General features: G+C 41.4%; 1 protein-coding gene across 5 annotated transcripts in view; it reads right to left on the bottom strand.

Moving 5' to 3' along the window:
* The window catches only part of MICU1 (mitochondrial calcium uptake 1), a 208,726-nt gene that overhangs the window by 166,872 nt on the left and 15,300 nt on the right, over nt 1-26,554 (bottom strand). For all 5 annotated transcript variants that reach the window (XM_075130908.1, XM_048856880.2, XM_048856881.2 and 2 more), the window contains exon 2: nt 3,960-4,121. In XM_075130908.1, coding sequence (XP_074987009.1) covers nt 3,960-4,121 — 162 coding nt within the window. The remainder of the gene's footprint in view (nt 1-3,959; nt 4,122-26,554) is intronic.

Here is a 26,554-nt window from a genome sequence, read left to right on the forward strand (position 1 = left end):
TGAACTCTAAAAAGCCTTTCAGGATATTACTATTTACATGTTCTACATTGCGTGCCGTAATTTTTTTTTTTTTAAAGTCACCTTTTTTAAGGAAAGCATTACAGCTGACATTTTGCTGACAAGGATCAGAATAGGGCATCTCATTTAGTTCATGATGAAGTGTCACGGCCTCAAGCATAGATCATTCAAGGTTAATCAGAATATTAGAAACCACACACCCTTAAATAAATTGGTTAGTCTCTAAGGTGCCACAAGTACTCCTTTTCTTTTTGCAGACACCCTTTATTAGGGTCACATACCATCAAAGGCAGCAGGCTTCTTTGTTATGATAAAAGAAAGAGATCCAGAACCCCCCAGAAGTCTTCAGCTTCGCAGCACAGCAAGGTTTCATATAACAATGAAAGTATATTTGCTTAACTAATTGAAGGAAAACAAGCATTGTATTAGATCATCTCTACAGAAGGTTAACTGTCTTAACAGAACAGTTTATGCAAAGAAGCACTTTAAAAACAACTACTGTTCCCAGCTTGGAGAGTGTTCCCTTAAATCTTACATAATCTTGATTTGCTTCATTAATTGCTTATGTATTTATATGTATACCATTTGTGAAAAAGTAATTTTGGATATAACAGAATGCAAGTCCTAAATTGTTTCAATGCACTGTAACATACAAACTGCAACTGCTACCGTGAAATGTTGCTTTGAGTGAAATTCTTCTATGGGAAAAATTTCCACTGTAAAATAGTCCCACTGCATGCATTATATATAGAATTATAGAAATTTAAGGCTGGAAGGGCCCTCAAAAGGCAATCTCATCGATGGTCCTGTCCAGAGGCAGGACCATCTCTGACAAGTGTTTGTCTAACCCAGTGGTGGCAACCTGTGGCCCGCAGGCTGCACATGGCCCATCAGGGTAATCCACTGGCAGGCCGCGAGACAGTTTGTTTACATTGACTGTCCGCAGGCACAGCCGCCTGCAGCTCCCAGTGGCTGCAGTTTGCCTTTCCAGGCCAACGGGAGCTGCGGGAAGTGGCAGCCAGCACATCCCTGCAACCAGTGCCGCTTCCCGCAGCTCCCATTGGCTGGGAACAGTGAACTTCGGTACTGGGAGCTGCGGGAAGCTGTGCCTGCGGATCGTCAATGTAAACAAACTGTCTCACGGCCTGCCAGTGCATTACCCTGATGGGTCACGTGCAGACCACAGGTTGCCCATCACTGTTCTAACCTGTTCTTAAAAACCTCCAAAGATGGGGATTCCACAACCTCCCTTGGTTACCTATTCCAGTACTTAACTATCCATATAGACAGAAAGTTTTTCCTAATAACTAATCTAAATCTCCCTTGCTGTACATTAAGCCAATTACTTCTTGTCCCACCATCAGTGGATGTGAGGAACAATTTATCATCATTCACATATTTGAAGATCAGTTTCTTCCCCACTCCCTTTTCCCCTCCCCCAGGTCTTCTTGTCTCAAGATTAAACATGCCTAGTTCGGTTTTTTTGTTTTTGGTTTTTTTGTTTGTTTTGTAAAGTTTCCTGATAGGTCATGTTATCTAAACTTGTTATCCTTTGAGTTGTTCTCTGGACACTGTGTGTCCACATCTTTCTCAAGATGTCGACCACATTGCTGCTACACCACCTCCATCTGTAATGTCATTGGTTCCTTCAGCTAAACATCTTATTTATAAGTAGTTCAATTATACTTATTGTATGATATGCAGTGGTATGCACAACACAGCATCTATTCATGTTCAAATATATTCAGCTGAACTCATTTCTTGAACCACTTCACAGTTAAGGTTCTTGCTGGTGGCTTGGCATGTTCAAGTGAAAATGACCAATAAGATTAGCACTACAGAACTGAAAAAGAACTTTACTACATTGTAGGGTTTCTTTTCTTTCATTTATTTTTAAACACAAAGTTAAAATGTTTTTATTTGAAACAGTCTATTTAATATTTTGTAGCATCAGTATAAACTATTTTCTACACTAAAACAACTTGTCATTGTAATGGTAATATGATTTCTTGGGTTAAACAGCCAAGTAAATAATAACATACAATCGTCAGACTGGAAGGGACCTCAAGAGGTCTCCTAGTCCAGTACCCTACACTCATGGCAGGAATAACTATTATCTAGACCAGGGATTGGCAACCTTTGGCACGCGGCTCGCCAGGGTAAGTGAAAGGGCTTTACAAACATTAACCTATCTGTGCTAGTTAAGAAATAGACAGAGGAAGAAAAATTTTAAAAAATTAGCAGCATATCTGGGATTATTAGAACTTGGGGAATCCTGGGCCCCAGGCTGCACTGTTGCCTGTATTCTGCCACACCACTTATGTTTGCGATTTTGTCAGCTCTCTGTGTGCTGCTGGAAGTGCCATCCTTCAGAGGAGATATAAAATTTAATACCTGACAGCTTGGTTATTTTTATGACATTTTCCACAAAAGAGCTATGAACTTACAGTGTCCTAGCCAAAAACCTAATTTAGGTAATTATGTTATGTGCACTTAAAATATTCTCACTGTAGTTTTAAATGGAGAGACTATTCACTTCCTCACCCAAAAAGGAGATATATAACAGTACAGTCATCTTTGTTATCGGCACAGAATGGCTGCAGCATTCCACCTCACTGCTGGCTGCATGATTTTATAACGTCTGTAAAGTGCTCTGGGGTCCTTCAAATTGAAAGGCACTATATAAACCAGATTAATTTTAACAGGTAACATCAGAAGAGACTGTGCTGGATCATGGTGCTTTCCCCCTGGTTTTTGATGACACCTTTTAGCAAGGAGCTTAAGTCTTGCCAATTATAGGAATGGCAAAAACAGTGAACAACTTTTTCTGTTTATGTTAAGTAGGCTCCCTTGCCCAAAACAGAAAACAGTACACAACAATTATGAGACATTACATTACTGCTTCTCACAGCTTGCCATAATTCCGAATAAGAGGCAAGTGTACCTACTGTGTTGGAAAATAAGATCATAAAGTAATACCTAAATATTAGAATTGAAAATAAGATACGCTCTCAATGATACTATCACCTTTGGACTAATCAAGGTATCTGCACAGTAGTGAGCCTGAGCATACAGTGATAACAGTGGCTCCTGACAGCTTTCACATTTAATTCAACTAGAAGCTAAAGAACATTTACTGCTTGCTTTGTTTAGAGCATGGAACATAACCAGAGTCAATTGAGGCTCATTTAGTGCCACCCTGAGTATTTCTATACACTGTTCACTATTGTGAAAATGTAATTTCATGGTGTCTTACACTGGTCACAAAGTAACCTTCGTGCCTCATCTGAAGCATGAATAAAGAAGAGTATTTGATGCTACAGCTGCAGTTTGCACTATACATTTTCAGCTAATACTCCTCAAATGAAATCTAACATGGTGCAAGAGAGTACAAAAATCTCTCAGCATTAAGCAGCAAGTGGGCTTTTTATTTATGCTTAAAGTTCATATTTTATGAAACATCAGTCTTATTTTATGACACTTATATCCTACTAGGCTTCCTAAGAGGTGAAAGCACGATATATTAGTTAGACTTTGTGCCACAATACATGATCTGCTTCCCAGTCAGTGGGCAAGGCATGACAGCTCCAGAGCCCTTTTGTAGCTAGAATAAGGGTGACAACTCTTAGAAACCTCGAAGGGTTGTGTCCAGTAGATCCATGTAACCACAGAATCTAGTCAAACTCCTGCTCATCTCCCCAACACCCTTGGAGCCTAATTCTATTGCATGTAGGATATGGGATACAGATGCATGTCCATTCAATAGCTGCTGCTCTTCACACAATGGAGCTCAAGGCAGTAATGCTGCCTTGCATAGTCTTCTGTTGCTTCTATGATCAAGGTGAAATTCACTCCACATTAATTTCTTCAGGGGACCAAAGCAGGACCAAAGCAGCAGAAGGCTGAAGTTCTGTTCAAGAATGACTCCTGAGAGCACTTACCTCTTCCATAGGAGTCCAGCACTTGCTGTAGCTGCAGTTGTTCCTATGAAAGCTGCCATCATAAGTCTTTGCCTGCTTCTGGTGGGATGTGCCATTCCATGGTAACATCGGGAAACAGCCTCTAAGCCTGCCACGGCAGCAAGACCTCGAAGGCGAAACATCCTATCAAGTAAGGGAAACAAATTACTATTGAAAATAAAGCAGCAAGTCCTGCAATACAAAAGCAATTCATTCTTCATTACTTTCCTCCTTCTTCCAACTAGCCATCCTCCAAGCCAAAGAATTTCACATCCTTATTTCAGTCCACCAATTTGCAAGACTATCACTCCAGCAAAGGAAAGATGGACAGAGCTCCCTTCAGAACTTGTCAATGACACACATGAGCCAACAAAAAGGGGCACTGCAGTGCAACGTGAGACACTTCCCTCCTCCAAAGATGCACCTACACTAGGCAGCTGACCTGCGTCTGACAAGGGATGTCAGCAACAGTCCCCCTGAATCAGTGTTGAAAGTTGCTATACTATTACTCTTTAATATGCATGTTGAGGTAGCACCCAGAGTCCTCAATCAGGATGAGGTCTCCATTGTTAGCCATTATACAAACCCCAGTGGAAAGAGTTTCCAACAATATAATGGAAATGCTGATGGAGAAACTTTTGTCCTTTCTACTCTAACAGTTTTACCAGTTCATGGGGACCTCTGTTGGGAACCTTTTTCACCCACCAGTCAATTTCGTACAATAGAGTAGACAGGCCTCTAGAAGCAGGCTCCAACTAGATACACCCTTAGTTTTTAGACAGCAACAAATCATTTTAGACAGCAACAAATCATATTACCGCAAATCTTATGAAAATTTGTTTTGAAACAAACTATCCCTTTCAGAGAACTATGGTTACATTACTTGGTGAGTGGTTTTCTAAATTGCAGATATTACGAATTTGCACAAGCCCAGCTGACACACTTTGCAATCATGACTCAGCTGTCTAAACACTCTTCTTACAGCAGTGCTTACTCCTAAGTTCTCCAAAACATTTCATATATTAAGTGAAAACATTTGTTTATTTCTCTTCAAGTATCATTGTGTTACAGATGGAAATAGGGCATAGAAATAAGCACTGCAAATTAATACAATCCATTCTGCCTAACACAATCTTAGAAGGCAAGCTAAAAACTAATATAAATTTTACTTTATTGAAAAACCCAGAAGGCTCTTGGTTATATTTTTGAAATGACTGGAGAAGAGGGGGTTATCTTGCTTGGAGCTCAACACCCAGACTCCGCTCTAACTAAAACATTACACAACCTGAAGTATGTCTTTTAAAATACAATGTGTACTTCACTGCCCTGCACAGAAATAGTTGTGCAGAGAAAAAGGGAAAACCAAGCTGCCGATCTAAATGTTATTAAAATAGTAAAAATCGATAAACTGCAAAGATTGCATCTGAGAACAAGAAACCCTCTACAGGAGATAGAATCACAAAAATAGAAACATTTAGAATAAAAAATGACTTCTGCACTGTGCAAGCTCACAAAATGCAAGTCTGCATTACAAAAGGAGAAATGCTCAGGATAAAAGCGTTGTGTATTCTCGTGAAAAAAAATCCTTACTGCTCTAATTCACACTCCTATGAAATTTCTCCAGATAGATTAATGCATTATAAAATTCAGAATATGGAAAGCCCTTTATCATATTTTCAAGGAGAAAACCTCCTGTTGAAGAAACGCATACTTATTTTAAGCAACTTCATTCCTTCTCCTTAGCTTTTAACATACTCTTACTACCACCTTTCACAAATGTTTACTGACCTGCTCAAGATCAAGACCAAGTGAGAGGAGCCAATAGCAATCAATACAAAGTAGTGCCTACAGATACAATTAGCATTTTATAGTTCAAGCAGCAATACAGTCCTACAGACCTGCACTGCAGCTTTATCATTACTAGAAGCTCACAATTTAGTAATGTTGGGACTAGTTTGCATAAACAAATCTTTATGCTTGAGAAAACACACATACACACACCCTTATCCCAAACGCCAGAGTTAATTTAAATGTATTTACGTTTCCCCTCAAATTACAGTAGTATATAGTTAGAGCCCTACCAATTTCATGGCCGTGAAAAACAAGTCACAGACTGTGAAATAAGCCCTTCTCTATGAAATCTTATCTCTCCAAAGTCAGGTGGGCTGGGGAGGGACAGGACTTGTCCTTCCCCTGCATGGCTGTTATGGCAGGAGATCTGACCCACCTCCACAGGCAGTGCAGAAATGAGTGGTACACCCTCACTTCTGCCGAGCTCCGGGCTGCTGCCCCGGGCAACTCTTGCCGGGCCTCGGGGTGCCCTACTCCCAACTGAGGCTCCTGCCCAGGCTAGGGCACCCTAGCGCTGGAGCTTCTGCCCATTGCCACCGCCACCCCCACCTCGGCTCTGGGAGTTCAGGCTCCAGGCTGCTGCTCCCGCTAGCTCTCTCAGCTCCTGCCGGGGGTGTAGTAGTTGCAGCTCCTGCCAGGGCTCAGGGACTTGGACTGGGTGCTGCCCCAACCCCACAGCTCCTGCTGGGGCTGGGAGCATGCCACTTAAGTTCCCTCTAAGCTGCATAGCCATGCAGCAGCCTATTAAGTGCCACGCAGGTGCTCAGGACTGCAGCGGGGGAGCATGGGAAAAATTAGAGGGAACATTGGCTGCCACCTCCCAGACCTCCAGCCCCCACAGCTCCTGCCCAGCCTGGAGCTGCCCCTCACCCCATGGCTCCTACCTGGGGTCCAGCCAGGACTTGAGGATTTCACCCCCAGCAGCTCCTGCCAGCGGCTCAGGGAACCTGGGCTGGGGGCTGCCACTCCCCACGGCTCCTGCCAGGACTTGGGTCTTTCACCCCCCGCAGCTCCTGCCCAAGCTCCAAGCTTCACCCCGCCCATGGCTCCAGCTGGGGCTCAGGGCTGCTGTCCCCCCATGGCTCCTACCCAGACTCTGGGCCACCCAGGGTCGGGGCTTCTGTCCCCCTCTTCAGCTTCTGCCCAGGCTCAGGGTGCCCAAGCTTGGGACTTCAGCCCCCACAGCTCCTGCCAGGGCTGGGTCACCCATTTTTCAAATTATCCAGGGGCCCTGGGCATGGGGCCATATACTAATCCACCACTGGCCCTGACTAGCAGGTAGGATCCCCGGGCTGGGAGGCTCCCAGCAGCACTGGGGAGATCAGACCTACCTCCACCTCTGGGAGCCTTCTCCAGCTGCAGGAAACTCGGCAGCTGCTACGCTACCTTCAGAGCTGTGCTGCTTTCAGAGCCAGGAGTGAGTATGGCAATCCTGCAACCAGCCTAACAGCACACACACACATACCACACACACTATCCCCTCTTGGATCAGGACCCCCCCCAATTACAACACTGAAATTTCAGATGTAAATATCTGAAATTGTAAAATTAACCAATGTTAAGACCCAGTGGCCGTGAAATTGACCAAAGTGAACTGTAAATTTGGTAGGGTCCTATATGTAGCTGTGGATATTGATATGTCAACTGCTGGTATGAATTTAGGAGAGAAAGCAACAGATTGTTGTTAAACATTTATAACACATCATATATTTGCATGACATTTTTGAGAGTAAAAATATTTTAATTCTTGCCTGAAGAGTTTAGTCTGAAATAAGACAAACACGGGACAAAAGGAGGGATGAGGGTTAATACAAATAATGAACAAATCATGTCCCTTCTGATTCTTTTAAAGAGACTGAGGTAAAGCAAGAGGAGGAGTAGAAACCAGGGAAAGAGTAGGTTTTCAAGAAGGAAGGATTTGACGGAGCAGCACAGGATAAAGGATGCCATGCTAGTCACGTGGAGCAATGTGAAGAGAGACCTAGGAAGAGTACAGTAGAAGCACAGGGAACAAGAACGGAGGGCAAAGCACTAGCAAGGCGATATGAAATGTAGTCGGGGCAAGGCTGCCCAAACCTTTGAAAGGGAGGGTGAGGCATTTCAACTTTATATGCAAAGAGTCAGCCTTCAACAGATATCTGTGATAAAGACAGCTTCAGAGCAATGAATTCTTTGTAGACTGGCATGCAAGGTAACTGGCAATCCTTCAATCAGATTATCGCTTTCATAAATACCCTGGAACAGCTCTTTCCAGCTCAACCACTAGCACGCCATTTAAAACAACATTTAGTTCGGAATGCTCCTTCACATGTAGTGTCTGTTTCTCTTTAGGGCTCAATCTTTACGCAACCCGTTTATTCTTTATCAGAGGTCTATGGACAACGTATTTTAAGTCATTCCCCTCTTTAGTACACCTCTTAAGCAGGACATTCTGTATTATAAGATTACTTCCAAAGGCTTCTTGTTTTGTTCAATATAGTATTTCAGACAATATTTTAGTAAACACCAACAATTTATGGAACAGCTTAAAAAGGTACCTAGAAGACAAATGCCAGGCAGAAGTGCAGGCAAAGGTTTTCAAATCTGTTGACATCAAACATCAGATTTGAAGGCAACTTCACTGGGAAATCAAGCAGTGACATTCAGCTGTTATTTCCTAACCTTAGGTTAGAGTTCTGTAAAAGGTGGCTCAAGACATAGAAAGTTATTCTAATATCCCCTACAAATCAGAGTTATGGGCAATTGCCGTAACATTTAGTACTTCCATTAGCAGTTGGATTTGAATAGTTCTAATTTTATACTCATTTATAAACACAAACCAGAAAGTAAATTACTTTGTGATTAATGTTTTATTTATTCCTTTTAAAAAAAGCTTTTACGTGATCATAATGAAAACTCTCAGTGAAATACTGTATGCAACAATGGCCATCACATATCATCCCACAAACACAAGCACAGCATAAAATGGCCCTGTATTATGAAGGATGGCCTTCATTTCAGATTCAAAATTACTTCCATCCCACTCTAATCTAAATTCCCACTTTCTCTCTTGGGAATTATTGCCATTATGTATGCAAACTCAGAGAAGTTATGCAACTGTTATTTTTTCTAAAAAAATTAGAGACACAAGTTGAAAAGCCATCCACTATTTTTCTGTCCTCTTATTTGGGTCTCTCTACTTCATTCCATTCCAAATTGTAAAAAAACACAAACAGAAGACCAGAACATTTTGTAATGATAGTGAAAAATGTGGCTAAGACTTGCATCAAGAAAGTTGGGGGGGGGGGGGAGAGGGAGCCTCACATTAATGCAGTATTATGCCTGCTAATCTGAAATGCCTAAATTTTGCAGAACTATTGTACTCTCAGAAATGCTACGTCACCCCCCTTGCATACAGTAATCAGTTACTGATAAATTATATTTACACAAAAAAGCATAGTATAAAGTTTGTCTGATAGCATCAGCTAGACAGAGCTAAAGCAAAACACTTCCCACGTTAACTCACTGTTTTAAATAAATCTATCTTTTTTTAAAAATGCACCTTTGAGACTGAAGCTTTCCATGCTATCCATCTGAAGGGGTTGCCAACTAACTCTCACAATTTTATCACAAGAAGCACGGTATTTTCTCTCTAAACCCCAGCTGCTGGAATCAAGATTGCATGAGAATCTCAGGGTTCATGCTGTACTCATTTAAAAATATTTCAAAAATAAGTTTCTGGCCTTCATGGTTGCAGTGAAAAGCCAGAAAATCTGATCTAACCATAACCTAAAGCAGGGGTCGGCAACCTTTTAGAAGTGGTGTGCCAAGTCTTCATTTATTCACTTTAATTTAAGGTTTTGCATGCCAATAATACATTTTAATGTTTTTTAGACGGTCTCGCTCTATAACTCTATATAATTATATAACTAAACTATTGTTGTATGTAAACAAGGTTTTCAAAATGTTTAAGCAGCTTCATTTAAAATTAAATTAAAATACTGATCTTACAACGCCGGCCCGCTCAGCCCGTTGCTGGCCTGGGGTTCCATTCACCTAGGCCGGCAGAAGCCTGAGCGTGGCCTGCGGCTGGGACACCTGTTGGCAAGGGGCCGGCAGCCAGAACCCCAGACTGGCAGTGGGCTGCGCGGCTCAGCCCGCTGCCACTCAGTCCGTTGCCGATCTAGGGTTCCGTCCGCCGGTTCCTGCCAGCCACAGTCCCAGCTACTGGCCCCTCTCAGCCTGCTGCCAGTCTGGGGTCCTGTCCCTGTCCACATAGAGTAGGTACGTACCTTCTCCCTGGTTCTAGCCATTCTCTTCCTCTCTCTCTGCACTGAAATGAGCGTGGGAGTGCGCTGAGACCAGGGCTGGGGATGAAGGAGCAGGTTGGGGTGCAGGGTCTGGCCAGGAGCTAGAATGAGGGAGGGGGCTCAGGGATGGGGCAGAAGGTTTGGGTGTGGAGCACTTACCTGGGCAGCTCCCATTTGGTGTGTGGGGTGCAGGTGGGAATACGTGTGTGTGTGTGTGTGTGTGTGTGAGCTCCCGTTTGGTGCTCAGGGCAGGGGGCTGGGTATGTGTGGGGGATGCCAGAGTCAGGGCTGGGGTTGTGGGGGGGTGAAGGGGTCAGGGCTGGTTTAACTGACAGCGCTCTACATCTGCAAGTGTAGCCATGCCCTAGGTGGCAGTACTGTTGAAAAGGATTTGGGGGTGTGGCAGGGTGATGACTCACCAGCGCGGCGCCTCCTGCTGGTCGTCTAGGGAATCAGCTCTTTCAGAGTGGCACACCCCCTTCAGGCCAGCGTTTCGCCCGCCGCTGGCCCCCGTCTCCCTCACAGACCCTGGTGCCCGTTCTACATCTGGGTTCTGCCACCCAGAAACAACCCACAATTGGGGTCTCCCCACCCAGGGGAACCCCTAACCCTCTATCCCCACCTTACCTCAGTGGCTACTGCCAGTCACCATCTAGCCCCCACTCTCTGGGGCAGACTGCAGTCTATAAACCACTCATCATCGGCAAGGGGGGATGGGACCAGCTGCCTCTGCCATCTCTGGGCTGCCTCTCTGCAACCCCAGTACCTTTTGTAGGCCTTTAATTAGGCATGCAGCCTGGGGTTTTGCTAGGCTGGAGCTCCCCAGCTCCCTCTGCCCTTCCCCAGCCCTGCTCCACCTTAGGTACCCTTCTCAGCTCAGAGGCAGCCAGAGAGAGTATGTCCCTCCTTCTGGCCCACTGCCCTCTTATAAGGGCCAGCTGGGCCCGGATTGCACTAGCAACAGCTGTGGCTGTTTTCCCAATCAGCCATGGCTGTTTTCCCAATCAGCCCAGCTTTTCCCCTGCCACAGGGCTGTTTTAAGCCCTTCAGGGCAGGAGCGGGGTAACCACCCCGCTACAGGGGGTTATAGTGGACCACAATCTGCATATGAGTTGCCGATGTGATGCAGCTGCAAAAAAGACTAATATGATTCTGGGGTGTATTAACAGGAATGTTTTATGTAAGACACAGAAAGTAATTGCCCCACTCTACTCAGCAATGGAGAGTCCCCAGCTGGAGTACTGTGTCTAATTCTGGGCACCACAATTTAGGAAGGATGTGGACAAATTGGGAAGAGTCCAGCGAAGAGCAACAAAAATGATAAAAGGATTTAGAAAAGCTGACCGCTGATGAAATGGTAAAAATACTGTGCATGTTTAGTCTTGAGAAAAGACAACCGAGGGGCGATCTGATAAGTCTTCCAATATGTTAAGGGCTGTTATAAAGAACAGTGATTAATTCTTCTCTATATCCACTGAAAGTAGGACAAGAAGTAATGGGCTTAATCTGCAGCAAAATAGATTTAGATTACATATTAGGAAAAACTTTCTGACTATAATTCTTACAAAAAGGATAATTAAGCCATGGAATAGGCTTCCAAGGGAAGTCTTGGGATCTGTATCATTGGAAGCTTTCAAAAACAAGTTGGACAAACACCAGTCAGAGATGTTCTAGATTTATTTCGTCCTGCCACAGCTCAGAGGGCTGGACTTGACTTCTCGAGGTCCCTTCCAGCCCTACATTTCTATGATTTTATGAAAAAACAAATGTGTGTCTATAGATGCACAAGTGGAAAATCAAAGACTCCTCTTTGTGCCGCTGTGCTGAACATCTAAACCATTGAACACATCAAAATGCAGTGCCCCAACTATGGATTCAAAAGTGAATTGGATGATATTCACAGTGTCACAGAAGAGGCCTTGAAACGGCTTATGGACCTACATATGCATCTGTAGAAAGTTGCTCTGCAGGTGCCATACACAGGAGAGAAAATAGTTGATGCCTGTGGTGGTACTATGCAAAGTACACACTCAGCAGCACTGGCAGGAGCAGAGAAGAAATAATTAAAGTCTCATCGGCACCATAAGGTTGACTTTCCTCCTCTCGCCTGCTCCAATGGAGAATCACTATGTGCTGAGTACAGACTTGATCCTTCAGTGCTTCAGGGGGCATAAAAAAGAACAGAGAAAAACTGCTTCTCCCAAAATTGCTAACCCCAAAATTTCAAAAATCAGGGAGTCAGATCCCCCAAATCATGAGATTTTTTTTAAAAAGATTTTTAAATTCCCCCTGCCCACCACCAGTGCATGTAGGACAATTTCAGTGCTCTCTCTTTATTCACTACAAATTCACAAGAGTGGATTTTAACCCCTGCTGAAGGAGCTCTCACTAGTGGATCCAAGAAGATCCATTCTGCTCAGCACTGTACAAACACATAGGAACAAATAGTTCCCACCATTCAAAGTTCACAAAGTGCAAAGTGTGATGGTGCCTTTGTGACATGGGAGCTCGAACTGAGACTCTACCAACTCATCTCACCTTGGGGCTACCACTCATCTGTTAGATGACAACACTTTTTAATCCCTGTTAAACTGGGAAAGAATCAAACTGATCATTTACAGGTAAAAGGCCCTGTAGCTCACCAGCAATACCCAGAGGCATCCGGTCCCCCAACAACGCTAACATTACACCTTCAAGAATGAGTCTTGCTTTCTGAAAAGACATTTATTAAACTGAGTTTTGACATTTTTAGAGCATACAGAGGCAGTCTTCCACAGGCAAAGTCTCTCATATGTTGCTCTCAGTCTCACACACTCAGACAGCCGCACCTTGTTCTTAAAGTGACAGCTTCCATTAAGTAATACAAATAATAATAATGAAACATGCAAATTGACTTCTAAATACGTTTTACTGCAAACTTTTATACATTTATTTTCACCCCCATGTGTCACCAGCAGTGTCTGCACCCACAACATGCAGATCCACAGCACAAATTTTTACTTCACCCATGAATAACTGGAGGGGGAAAGCATGTCATTATCCTCTACGTGGACCAGACCATGCAGTGGGCACAACACACATTGCCAGTAGGTTACACAATTATTTCTGAAAAAGCAGCAACTCAAGACTCTTTGCTGCTTTTACAGATCCAGACTAACATGGCTACCCCTCTGATACTCAATTATTTCTGAGACAGCAGTGGAAAACATGGTTTCTATTTTTGGCTCTAAGAGTAGATTATGGACTTGTGGTTGCAGACAACATAGCCTAATGGAACAACTCTCCATTTGGGTCATCTGCAGGGACTGAACCTGGAACTTCTGGATATAAAAGCATGAGCTTCTACCACTCGAGGGAAAGAACCAGATCTCTTAGGATGGAGTCAGTAGCAAAGAGGCATGAACACACGTAGTCTAGCTGGGTGGAACAGATCCATACCAGGTTAGTGTCGATTATACATAAATCTAATTTGATATGTTCCTTCTGAAAGACTGCGTTAACTGGAAGAGGCGTGACTCAGTTATATTAGACCTGGTAATTCCTAGTTCCAAGCTCTGTCTGAAGTGTCCTCATGCAAGCTCTCTGTTTTCAGTAAAATTGGTGAACATTTACACACAATCCATAAGGCTAGAAACCTGAACTCAGAAGCACTAGGAAGTGCATAGAAATATGAACATCTGTCACTAAAAGAGCTAGAACTAGAACTCAAGGCCTCTGGACTTGCAGTTTAGTGCATTTACAATTAGGATATAGCCCATAGCATGAGTCGGTCTCTTTCTACCTGCTTCCCAAAAACAACACATGAAGGCTTTTTGCATCATTGTGAGAGTGCCTACAGCAAGGACCAAAATTGGGGCCTCTCCCCACGCCACAACGCCCTGATCCCCCTCCCACCCTCCGAGCCCCTCAGTCCCTGCCCAGAGCACCATCCTACACCCGAAACTCCTCATCCCCAGCTCCACCCCAGAGTCCAAACCCCAACCCCAATTTTGTGAGCATTCATGGCCCTCCATCCAATTTCTATTCCCCAATGTGGCCCACGGGGCAAAAAGTTTGCCCACCCCTGGATCAGGACCTCGTTGTGCTAGGTACTGAACAAACACTGAACAGACAGTCCCGGCCCAAAGAACTTGACCTCCAACCCTTCAAAAGGGCACATTACTATGACTGCTGTGTTTAGTAGTCGTTTTCAGGGAAGGCAATCTTAAAAGATGGAGATGCAAGTTATTTTCTTTCCCCATCTAGTGCTGATGCATTTATTGTAGATTTAAATATTGCCCCCACCAAAATATACAACACCAGACCTGTGTGGTTTTCAAAATAAATGCCATTTCCTATTGAAATAGCTAAATTAAACATTTACAGGAACACATTCTTCATTTAGGTCAACATTTTTCTTTAAGTCATCTATCCAGAAGATTTGTATTGACCTTTGCTGAAAAATAATAGGTTTCACAATTTCAACTGAAGGGTCTGTGAAGTGAAAGTGTGAAGCTACACACTTTCCCACAAGTCAGGATTTTCAGCATGACTAGTGCTGTCATATTTTCAGAGAAAGGATTACCCACATTAATAAAGTAAGTAATGTACAGAGGTACCTGAATTAGATTTCAGAATGAAGATGAAATTTTCTAGCGGAAGTAATTGATTTTGTGATGGGAGTTTTGGTTTATTATTTCATCATATTCATTTCAAAAAGGGAATTCCATTTATTTGAGAGCAAAATTCAAATTGACTGATAGTATATGTTGTGGATTGATGGGTTGTAGACTATCTGATCTATATCAGGAACCCAAGCCACAAGTTGGCAAGTTACTTTTAACCATCACTGAGGAGTGGATTTGTCTTTCTTTCCCAACCTCAGCGCTAGAAATGGGAGATCAGTGGTTTGAGTGGAAGCTTGAAGGATTTCCTTTACCCCTTCACCAGAGATATTTTACCCTCTACACTCTCTTCCCCCTCATTCAACCTTATTTCTGGCCTTTAATAATTAAAAGGTCATGTTCATACAGTAGCTTAGAACAAACAACCTTATTTTCAATGCTTTTTCCTCCATGATTTACTAAGTATATATGAAAGATTGCACACCCCCAATCTTTGAGAGATTTAGAGCATCGCGTCCACAATACCGCTAAGCTTTAGATGATCCATACTGCGGGAGTCACAATCTTGTTTCTGATGCACACAAAGTAGTGTTGGGCATTTGACCAAATACGAAAACAACTGGTCGATTGACCAATCATCAAACACTGATCAAATATCAACAATGCTCAAATATTTTAAGGCGTTTAAATGTGAATATTATCCAAATCTGAAATGTTACAAAATAAAATAGAAAATGAAATGAAATCTCTGTATGGAGAGGAGGTTTAATGACTATGAACCTTACCCTCTCTTAAACCTACAGAAATTAATTCAGAAGGTAGTACGTGTCTAGTCAGTTTACATCATCCTTCTAAGCGGTTACAGACCACGTCTTTTAACTTGTTTATTAAGCTTTGTAAGCCACATATACATTGATGGCCAGGTATACAAATAAAGACATACATACAAGGTACATTCCAAGATTCCAGACTATCAAGATACTCACCTTTCAATTAGTTCACCTTTTTCCAAACAGGTGGTACTGGCATGTTATAAGTGAGTGATCAAGATATTTAAATAGGCTTGGTAACAGATGGCACCTGGTGGTTTATTTAATACAATGATGTGCCAGAGAGTTACCCATTGAATACCAGTTTTTATGACATCAACATTTAGACTCAGAATTTAAGGCCAGAAGGGACCATTGTGATCAGCTAGTCTGCCCTGCACATCGCAGGCCACAGAACCTCACACACCCATTCCTGTAAAAGACCCATAAACTCTGGCTGAGCTACTGAAGTCCTCAAATGTTCATTTAAAGACTTAAAGTTACTGTCTACCATTTACTCTAGTTCAAACCTGCAAGTGACATGGGCTCCATGCTGAAGAGGAATATGAAATACAACCAGAGTCTCTACTGATCTGAGCTGGGGGGAAATTCCTAACCAGTTCCTTAACCATCTGTCATAACCATACAATTAAGGGTAGCCTAGAATTCCTCCTTACCTGTAAGGGGTTAAGAAGCTCGGATAACCTGGATGGCCCCGACCAAAAGGACCAATGGGGAAAGAAGATACTTTCAAATCTTGGGCAGGGGGAAGGCTTTGTTTTTGTGTGTTCTCTTGGGAAGCAGAGAAGCATCAGGTGAGAAAACTCCTTCTCCTATAAACCATCCTAAAAGTCTCTCATATTACAAAAATTGATAAGTAAAAGCCAGGTAAGGCATGTTAGATTATCTTTTGTTTTGCTTGTGAATTTTTCCTTGGCTGGAGGAAAGTTTATTCCTGCTTTCTGTAACTCTGAAACTAAGCCTAGAGGAAGTTTTGCTGTGTTTTTGAATCTTTTGTTACCCTGTAAAGTTATTTTCCATCCTGATTTTAAAGAGGTGATTTTTACCTTTTTTTTAAAAAAATAAAATGCTTCTTTTAAGAAGCAGACTGATTTCTCTATTGTCCTAAGACCCAGGGGTTTGGGTCTGTGATCACTTTGTAACCAATTGGTTAGGATATTATTCTCAAGCCTCCCCAGGAAAGGGGGTGTAAGGGCTTGGGGGGAATAGGAACTCCAAGTGGTCCTTTCCCTGATTCTTGTTAAATCACTTGGTGGTGGCAGCGTACAGTCCAAGGGCAAAGAATTTGTGCCTTGGGGAAGTTTTAACCTAAGCTGGTAGAAATAAGTTTAGGGGGTCTTTCATGCGGGTCCCCACATCTGTACCCTAGAGTTCAGAGTGGGGAGGAAACCCTGACACCACCTAATACCTATCTTCTCCAATCTAACTAATAATTTCCAATGTGGAACTGTAGCAGAAAGCTTTACTGAAATCCAGGTAGATTAGATCTACTGCATTTCTTGTGTCTTAAAAATAAACAAATCAATCAATAATCTTCTCAAAGAAAGATCAGGTTGGTCTGGCATGATCTACCTTTTGTAAATCCATGTTGCATTTTATCCTAATTACTGCTTACTTATATGCCCTTATTTACTTTCGCTTTCAAAATTTGTTCCAAGACCTAGCATATTATTGAAGTCAAACTAACAGACCTGCAATTTCCCAGATCATATTTTCCTTTCTTAGATATAGGTACTATACTAGCAATTCTCCAGTCATAGAGGACAACCCCTGAGTTTACAGATTCATTAAAAATCCTTGCTCTTGGGCTTGCAATTTCATGTGCCAGTTCCTTTAATATTTTTGGATGGAGAACATCCAGACCTCCTGATTCAGTCCTATTAAGCTTTTTGAGTTTGACTTGCACAGCCTCATTTCCATTAGACACCCTGCCACTAACCCAAAGCTCATTGTTACCCTTATTAAAAACATAAAAACAGGCAAACGTTTTGTTGAGGTGTTGGGCCATGCCTAGATTATCTTTAATCTTCATCCCATCAGTTTTTAGCAGTCCTGCTTCCTCTTTCCTTGTTTTCTTTTTGTTTATATGGCTAACGAACCTTTTACTATTGGTTTTAATTTCCTTTGCAAGGCCCAAATCTGCTTGGCTTTTGGCAGTTGTTGCTTTTTTCCTACACTTTCTGACATGCAAGAGATAGCTTTCCTAGCTGATCCATCCTGCCTTCCACTCCTTGTAGGCTTTCTGCTTTCTCTTAATAACCTGTTTGAGATGCTTGTTCATCCATTTCCCTACAAATATTTTCTCCTTGTTTGGGATGCAGACTTATGATACTTTAAGTCAAAGTTGCAGAAACTAATTCCAAGCCTCCTCCACATTCAGATCCTCAAGTTCTTCAGTCCACTCCACTTCCCTTAATTTTTTAACATTGGTCCTTTTCAAATCAAGGACCCTAGTTGCAGACCTATTTTTGTTTATCCTTCCATTTAGTTTAAACTGAATTGGCTCATGATAACTTGAACCAAGGTTGTCCTCTACAACCAGTTCTTCTAGGATGTCCTCGCTGCTTACCAATACTAAATCTAAAATGGTACCGTCTCTTGTTGGTTTGGTGACAATTTGGTGAAGAAATCTGTTGGCTATCACATCCAGGAATATCTGGGCCCTACCATTAGTAGCACTTGTCCTTCAATCTATAGATGGGAGACTTTCATCTCCCAGAATCACACAATTCCAAATAGTATTTATTTCATTAAAAGTATTTAAAGGAAACACTTGGTTATTAAATGGATCAATTTATCATAAGATGACATCTAATGTGGGAATAAAATAGTGAAGATGTAGCTAACTTCGAAACCTGTTTTGTCCAATTGTTGGTCTGGTATAAATAAGATTCATAGGTATTTATTTTCTTCTCTATTTAGCATGTGCATCATATTTATTTTTCACATTTAAACTGGTTTTAACTTTCTGATTAAGTAAGTAAAGCACTTTAAGCAACTTCCCGAAGATTTATCTGACTATGTTACATAATAGCTGTGATTGGTTCTCACCTCCATACCCACTGATCAGCCACTTATTTCTTGAAAGCAGTCCAAATAGGTGTCCAGAATATCTAACTACTGATCATGCAGAAACAAAGAATCCATGTATTAATTTCCTCACTAATTTGAGCAAAAATCATTGATGCCACTTCTTTTTCTAAATCGAGGCTATTCTCATAGTGCTTAATCCTTGCACCACTTAACACTAAAAGCAGAAGACTGAGGAACCCAAACACTGCTGCACAGAGAACCAGAAAGTAAAGCTACAAACAAAACTGAAAGTGACTTGATTTTCAGTGTCCAAGCTGAGAGGAATGCAGAGTAGTAAAAAATACATCAGATTTGTACTAATTTTAGTTTAAATAATTTAAGATGGTGTTAGTAAATGCAACATGATTACTGTATTTATAATATGCAATTCTGCAGATGACCTTTTCCATTTTAATACAGAGGGAAGTAGTGCTTAGCCATCAAGGAGAGCTCCTTGCCCACTTCTCAAATATTTTCTGGCTTCTATTTATGCTAAAACAAAAACTTTTGCACTAGTTATAGTGGTGAGAAAAGCAGTACCTGCAAAGCCCAGCAACAAAAGAAATCAAATAAAAAATACTTTAACACACACAGCTCAGTTGCTAGATGGAAATAAATGTATATAAAATAAAATCATAACACGCATTCTAGAGTGTAGACTTAGTTAACAAGATACTCTCACGTCTTGTAGAGTATTGCTCATCCAAAATACCTGCAGCACTTTACAGCCAGGCTGACCGTGACCCTCTTTTCATGAGACAAACACATTGTCAGTTTGTTTTATTCATAAACTGGATACCCCGCCCCTCATTTGTTTATTCCTGTAGATTTCCGTTTTTGTAGATTTCACGGTCTCTCAGTGCACACTTGGCTCAGTATGCAAACAGGCATACCAATACACAAATGGCCAGAAGGTGTTTTCCCTCCTGCCTGAAAGGAACATTTCTGAAATATGTCACCTCCTAGTGACCTGCTTTAACCCCAAGACCTTAAGAACACAACGATTAGTATAGATACAGAGCTCCTTAAATATTAGCTGTACATATATTTCATAATGATTATGTCAACCAGTAGGCTACTGGCTTTCGGTATAGACATCACCTGCCACGCTTTGGTTAACTATTGTGTAGATATCTAAACCAAGAGAGCCCTGTGAAACCCTATGCACACAATACATCCTCTGCTAGCTGCCATCACGAGGTCCCAGGGTCACAGGAATCTGCCGTCATCTAACCAGGACCCTTTTCCCTTTTAGGAGCATGGGAAGCATATCACCACAGGAATCATCACCACAACTCCCAGGTTTAGAACCCATGCTTTGAAGTAGTGTGTATGTGTATGCATATGATATTTTCTACATTACAGACAGTCTCATCGAAACCTGAAAACAAAAGTTAAATTTGTAAAATCTGCAAGTGTCTTCTGTTTTATAAGTTAGTGATTCGCTGTGTATACAAGGGAAGAAAATAGGTCGTTTATGAAATTAAAAGTACACTCTGAACTCTCAGCATTTTGACATTCCAGCTACATATTATTTTAGTTATCAAACTTTTTTAGACAAGAACTATACTAAACATTAACAAAAAGCTCCCTATAGAATCAAGAAAACTGATAGGCCTAATTGCTTAGTGCATTGTGTTTTGCACTAAACATGAGAAATATTGGCCAAAGAGCTTACTTGGACTCGGAGTATTCTGAAGCCAAACACCAAGTGCTTTGGCTTTTGCAAAGGCAGCAGAATATACTGTACTGTGCTTAACACTCTCTAAACTGGGTCAGTCAAAGCCTAGACCTGCCTCCCAGGAGAGATTCAGATTCTGTAGCATGCAAACCTTAATTTTCAAAAAATAGTCTCAGCAACCTTAAAAGCATACAACCAGGGCCTGCTTTAGACAGTCAAACAACTGAGGTATGAAATGCCTTCATTCATCATATTAGTGTGTTAATTCTAAAGCCTGACAGCACACAGACAGATATTTAAATAACTTGAATGTGCAGTTGTATGCCTGATTGGAGTGCCCCTCAAGGCTCCAAAAACAGAACGGAAATAAAATAAACACCTATATTTTTTTAAAAAAATCTCATTTTTAAGACACTCTTACAAAGAGGGAGCTGATATGCAACCTCTGAACTTTTAAGATTGGCAACACTGCTACAGATTAATGCTGGTGGTCAGCCACTGACGGCTGAAATCCCCAGTCTAGATAAGATGTTAAGGAAAAAAGCCATGTGTCTACAGCTTCCCAAGAACTTGGAGAGTGTTAAAATGTTACAGGAAAAACAGAAGCCAAGACCTTGCATGCAAGGCAATTAAGGCAATCCTGAATGGATCTGGGACACGTACAATGGCCATTTCATATGAGATTCCTCCTCCTTAGAGGGTACATTTGGGTAAATACCATGGCAGGTGAGGTCGTGGAGGGAAGATCAAACTATCCTGGCAGTTAGAACTGAAAGACCTTACACAAAGAAGCAACTCTAGCTAGAAGCAGACAAAGCAGCTGCTTAGAGCCTCAGATTTCTGTAGACTCACCCTGGTTCCCATGGGCAGCAGCAGCAGATGTGGGCTGTTAGAGCTGTCCAGGGAATGGGGGAAGGGGTCAATTGCCAGCTTGGGCTCCAAGGAGCAGAAGCCACCCCTGCCCCATTCCCAACACCAGTAGCACGACCACATGGCATGCTCCTGGGGGAACCACAAGCACTGCTGAGGCTTTGGCCTCAAGTGCAGCAACCCATTCTGACACACTGTACCTCGGGGAAACACCCTCCACCCCCATGTTCAACCTTATAAAATGATTGTGTGGTATCCAATGCAAAGTTTTTCATGTCAGGTGTCTTCAGAAGGCTCATGATGCCCTGAGTATTGTTGTTATAGTAACGTTATAGGTTGTAATTTCATGTGTATAGTTATGAGGCTGAAAATGTGTCCTCGTGGCTTAAAACAAGCTCAGGCAAAAACTCTCCAAGAGCAGAGTGGCAGTTCACACCTCATCAGGGCATGTATTGGACAAACCCAGCCCAGCCTCACAGAGACAAAGGACACTGGCCTAGGCAGCACCAAAGGATCTGTTGGACTCTCAAGTGAGTCAGCCCCCACCCCCTTCCCTTGGTCAGTTAGGGACTACAATAAGATAATGCTCACCTGACCCTGAAGACGGATGTGCGGGGGGGGGGGCGGGTCTTTCTGAGTGTAGCCTTCATTGATTTGAGATCTACCATACCATTCTCTCACTATAAGGGAAAACCTATAATGGCAGCAGGCCATAAGAAAGACCCAGTTTGGGAATAAGAATCGTTCAAGAAATATATGTTTGCTGATGATGTTTTAAAGAAAGTCACACCAGTGAACGGGTGGAAGTCACTTAAGCATTTGGATTCAGAGACCGTTGAAGTGATAATCTCACTTTTAACAGCAGTAACTTCTTCTGCCGGTGTAGAAAGAATATTTTCTTCCTTTGGACTAATTCGTTCCAAATTGAGAAATCGTTTGGGACCTGAAAAAGCAGAAAAACTTGAACGTGAAGACGACTGAGTTAGCTGCAGAAGCCAATATTTTAAGTTTCTCATGTTGACCTGGCTTACATAGACGATTTACATTTTTATGTTTAAAAAATATTTCATTTAAGTATTTTAGTTAAACAATTTTAACAAAAACAAACCTAATTTTAAAAAAAACTTGAACGTTTAACTAAATTCAAAAATTCATATACTTGTTTTGCTAAAATATTCTATGTTTGCTGTTGAAGAAAAAAAATCCAGAATACATAACGTTGTTTTAGTTAAATAAAACAATTTAAATGTCTGTCTGGTGACGTTCTCCTCCTAATACAGCATGGCAAGAAAATCCTCCAAATATTAATGATTAACCTGTTGAATTGGCGATAGCTCACCTCCCAATGACTTCATAAATATCTGCTTCAATTACCTTTGGTAAATGAAATAACAAATCATTCATTTTCTGATATAGCTGTAAAACTAATTTGTAAAGTTTTCAAAATAAATAACTGTTTAAAAATGTATAGTGTATACCCTCTAAAAATGAAACCTACATCTATCTCTTAGTTCTGAAGCATACGTATTAAGGTTATAACAACCAACAAGAATGCACTTTTACATAGAAATCCATGATTAAATTGAGTCTTCCTGACTAGTGATTTAAAATCAAATCCACCCTGCTTTTTTTAAAACACCATGAAGGCACACCTATCTAGATGATTTTCTGCAGAGCATATCACAGTCTACAGTTTGGTTTAATCCAATTTTCTCTACATATTTTTAATAGATCTTGTTTTGCTACAATCCCTTAGGCTTTAGGATGAGAATTTCAAACTAACCATCACAAAGAGGTTACACAGTCTTTAACATCTAAGAGGAGACAGTGAGTGAAGACATCTGAAAACTACTTTGCTAAGATTCTCCAGCTAAAAGAGACAAACTAACGTCTTGTCTTTCATGAGGCATGTCACTCTAAAAGCACAGTCCTAATGATGCATCGAAAATACGTAACCTCTAAGGACAAGAAGAGAGCAAAGGGATATATAGGACAGACCCAATTTCCAAATGAGTGATGCTGAACAGTAACTAAGTGAAATCTTGTCTACACTAAAATACGTTCGCATTACCATCACGATTGCAACCTTCTAGCATGCTACCTGTAACACACCACCTATCCATAAACACAGAACGCTTGTGCACCATTGCAATAATACTTATTCTGGGTAGCAGTGTTAAAACACTGGTGATGGTGGTAATGGAAACATAAGTATAAACTATGAGCAGCACCACTGGTAGCAACAGTGTAAAACTTTAAAGAAAAAAAAATTATGTTCTGACAACAGAGCCCAGTCCAGCGGGAGAAGTATTTGACTTGACTACAATTACATTGCAATGAACAAAGCAAATTCGTCCAAATACATTTAACGCAACTTCTACATATAAATTTAAGATTAAATTCTTAAACCAGCGATAATGATGCGTCTCTCACACTTAAGGAATTATAGACCAAGATATGAACACTGTCTGAAACACGAACATCCTTATATTTTCTTTGAAAGTAGGTTTTATTCTCTTTCCTTTCAGCAGAAAGAAGTCAGTTGAAATAAGCAGTACTGATAAATCTGAAATGTAACCACACTTCTCCTCCGCCTACTCAATCAAACAAAAAAAAAGACTGATTTGGAACTAAGTTCATATTAAAAGGGACACTGCCAAGCAGATACAGACCTAAATTTAAGGTCTAGGCTAGGGGGGTTATTTTCAAAAATCTAAGATCACCTGAAATATTTCCATGAAGTTTTCTTTCCTATTAAAAAATATTTTGTTGGATTTAAAAAGAGATTCCCCTTCAGTACATGCAAGCCAGCCGCTGCAGGACTGTGCTAGTGCATGACAGCAAGTAAGGGAAACTCACTTAGTGAGTGAAATTCAGAGGGAACAAGTCAGCATTAATGGTATAAGAAGTCACATTTTTTTCTTGGATGTTTCCAATTTCCTAATCTGCTACGATATTTGTTATAAGAGGTAAAGAAAATTTAGTCTTTAAAAAGTTAGTTTTAAACCTGATAGTGTCCCAAAACTACCATAATTTGAGGAATCCTAATTAGGTGCCCTACTGTGAAAAAGTTTGCTGACATGTCTTTCTAAACCAGTGGATCCTATGAACCTGGATATCAGAAAGGCAAAATGGGAATCCTCCAGGAAGAAATTCTACTAAGAGTTTAACATGATGTACAGGGAACTCCAGAGACTCAGTCAGTCAGTAAAGAAATGATTAATGAGATAAGTGAATCACATCATTCATTTTCCTTCAGAGCATGAAATTAAAATTTCTTGTTGAGAGTAAGGGGGGAGAGTAATGAATAGCACACAGACTTTTGCAGCCAAACTGATGATTCAGAAAGCAAGCAGTTTTAAGCCATAAATAAAGTGGGGGAGGAGGGGATTGCATCAAAATACTTTTTAATGTGTACTAACAAATGATACCAGAATATTCGACAATTTAAGGGAATGTTTTGAATCATGAGACTGATATACGATGAAAATACAGCAAAGTTATTTGGACAGAAAGAAACTGGACAAATACATAAAAAGTATATAATGGGAAAACTAAGACTAAAGGAGAACGAGGGGGCAATAAACAGGGTCTTACACATAAACTCATAGATATTAAGGTCAGAAGGGACCATTATGATCATCTAGTCTGACCTCCTGCACAATGTAGGCCAACGAATCTCACCCACCCACTCCTGTGATAAACCTCTCACCTATGTCTGAGCTATTGAAGTCCTCAAATCATGGTTTAAAGACTTCAAGGAGCAGAGAATCCTCCAGCAAGTGACCCATGCCCCATGCTACAGAGGAAGGCGAAAAAACCCCAGGGCCTCTTCCAATCTGCCCTGGAGGAAAATTCCTTCCCGACCCCAAATATGGCAATCAGCTGAATCCTGAGCATGTGGGCAAGATTCATCAGCCAGATAACCAGGAAAGAAGTAGTAACTCTGTAGTAACTCAGATCCCACCCCATCTAACATCCCATCACAGGCCATTGGGCCTCTTTACCATGAATAGTTAAAGATCAATTAATTGCCAAAATCATGTTATCCCATCATACCATCTCCTCCATAAACTTAACGAGTTTAATCTTAAAGCCAGATAGGTCTTTTGCCCCCACTGCTTCCCTTGGAAGGCTTTTCCAGAACTTCACTCCTCTGATGGTTAGAAACCTTCATCTAATTTCAAGTCTAAACTTCCCGATGGCCAGTTTATATCCATTTGTTCTTGTGTCCACATTGAGCTTAAATAATTCCTCCCCCTCTCCGGTATTTATCCCTCTGATATATTTATAGAGAGCAATCATATCTCCCCTCAGCCTTCTTTTGGTTAAGCTAAACAAGCCAAGCTCCTTGAGTCTCCTTTCATAAGACAGGTTTTCCATTCCTCGGATCATCCTAGTAGCCCTTCTCTGTACCTTTTCCAGTTTGAATTCATCCTTCTTAAACATAAGAGACCAGAACTGCACACAGTATTCCAGATGAGGTCTCACCAGTGCCTTGTATAACGGTACAAACACCTCCTTATCTCGACTGGAAATACCTCGCCTGATGCATCCCAAGACCGCATCAGCTTTTTTCATGGCCACATCACAGTCATCATGTGGTCAACCAATACTCCAAGGTCCTTTTCCTCCTCCATTACTTCTAACTGATGCGTCCCCAGCTTATAACTAAAATTCTTGTTGTTAATCCCTAAATGCATGACCTTACACTTCTCACGATTAAATTTCATCCTATTACTATTACTCCAGTTTACAAGGTCATCCAGATCCTCCTGTATGATATCCCGGTCCTTCTCTAAATTGGCAATACCTCCCAGCTTTGTATCATCCGCAAACTTTATTTGCGCACTCCCAGTTTTTGTGCCGAGGTCACTAATAAAAAGATTAAATAAAAGATTGGTCCCAAAACCGATCCCTGAGGAACTCCACTGGTAACCTCCCTCCAGCCTGACAGTTCACCTTTCAGTATGACCCGCTGTAGTCTCCCTGTTAACCATTCCTTATCCACCTTTCAATTTTCATATTGATCCCCATCTTTTCCAATTTAACTAATAAATTCCCATGTGGAACCATATCCAACGCCTTACTGAAATCTAGGTAAATCAGATCCACTGCGTTTCCTTTGTCTAAAAAATCTGTTACTTTCTCAAAGAAGAAGATCAGGTTGGTTTGGCATGATCTACCTTTTGTAAAACCATGTTGTATTTTGTCCCAATTAACATTCACCTCAATGTCCTTAACTACTTTCTCCTTCTAAATTTTTTCCAAGACCTTGCATGCTACAGATGTCAATCTAACAGGCCTGTAGTTACCCGGATCACTTTTTTTTCCCCTTTCTTAAAAATAGGAACTATGTTAGCAATTCTCCAGTCATACG

The sequence above is a fragment of the Caretta caretta genome, chromosome 7 (genome assembly GCF_965140235.1).
Source record: "Caretta caretta isolate rCarCar2 chromosome 7, rCarCar1.hap1, whole genome shotgun sequence".
NCBI classification, from domain to species: Eukaryota; Metazoa; Chordata; order Testudines; family Cheloniidae; genus Caretta; species Caretta caretta.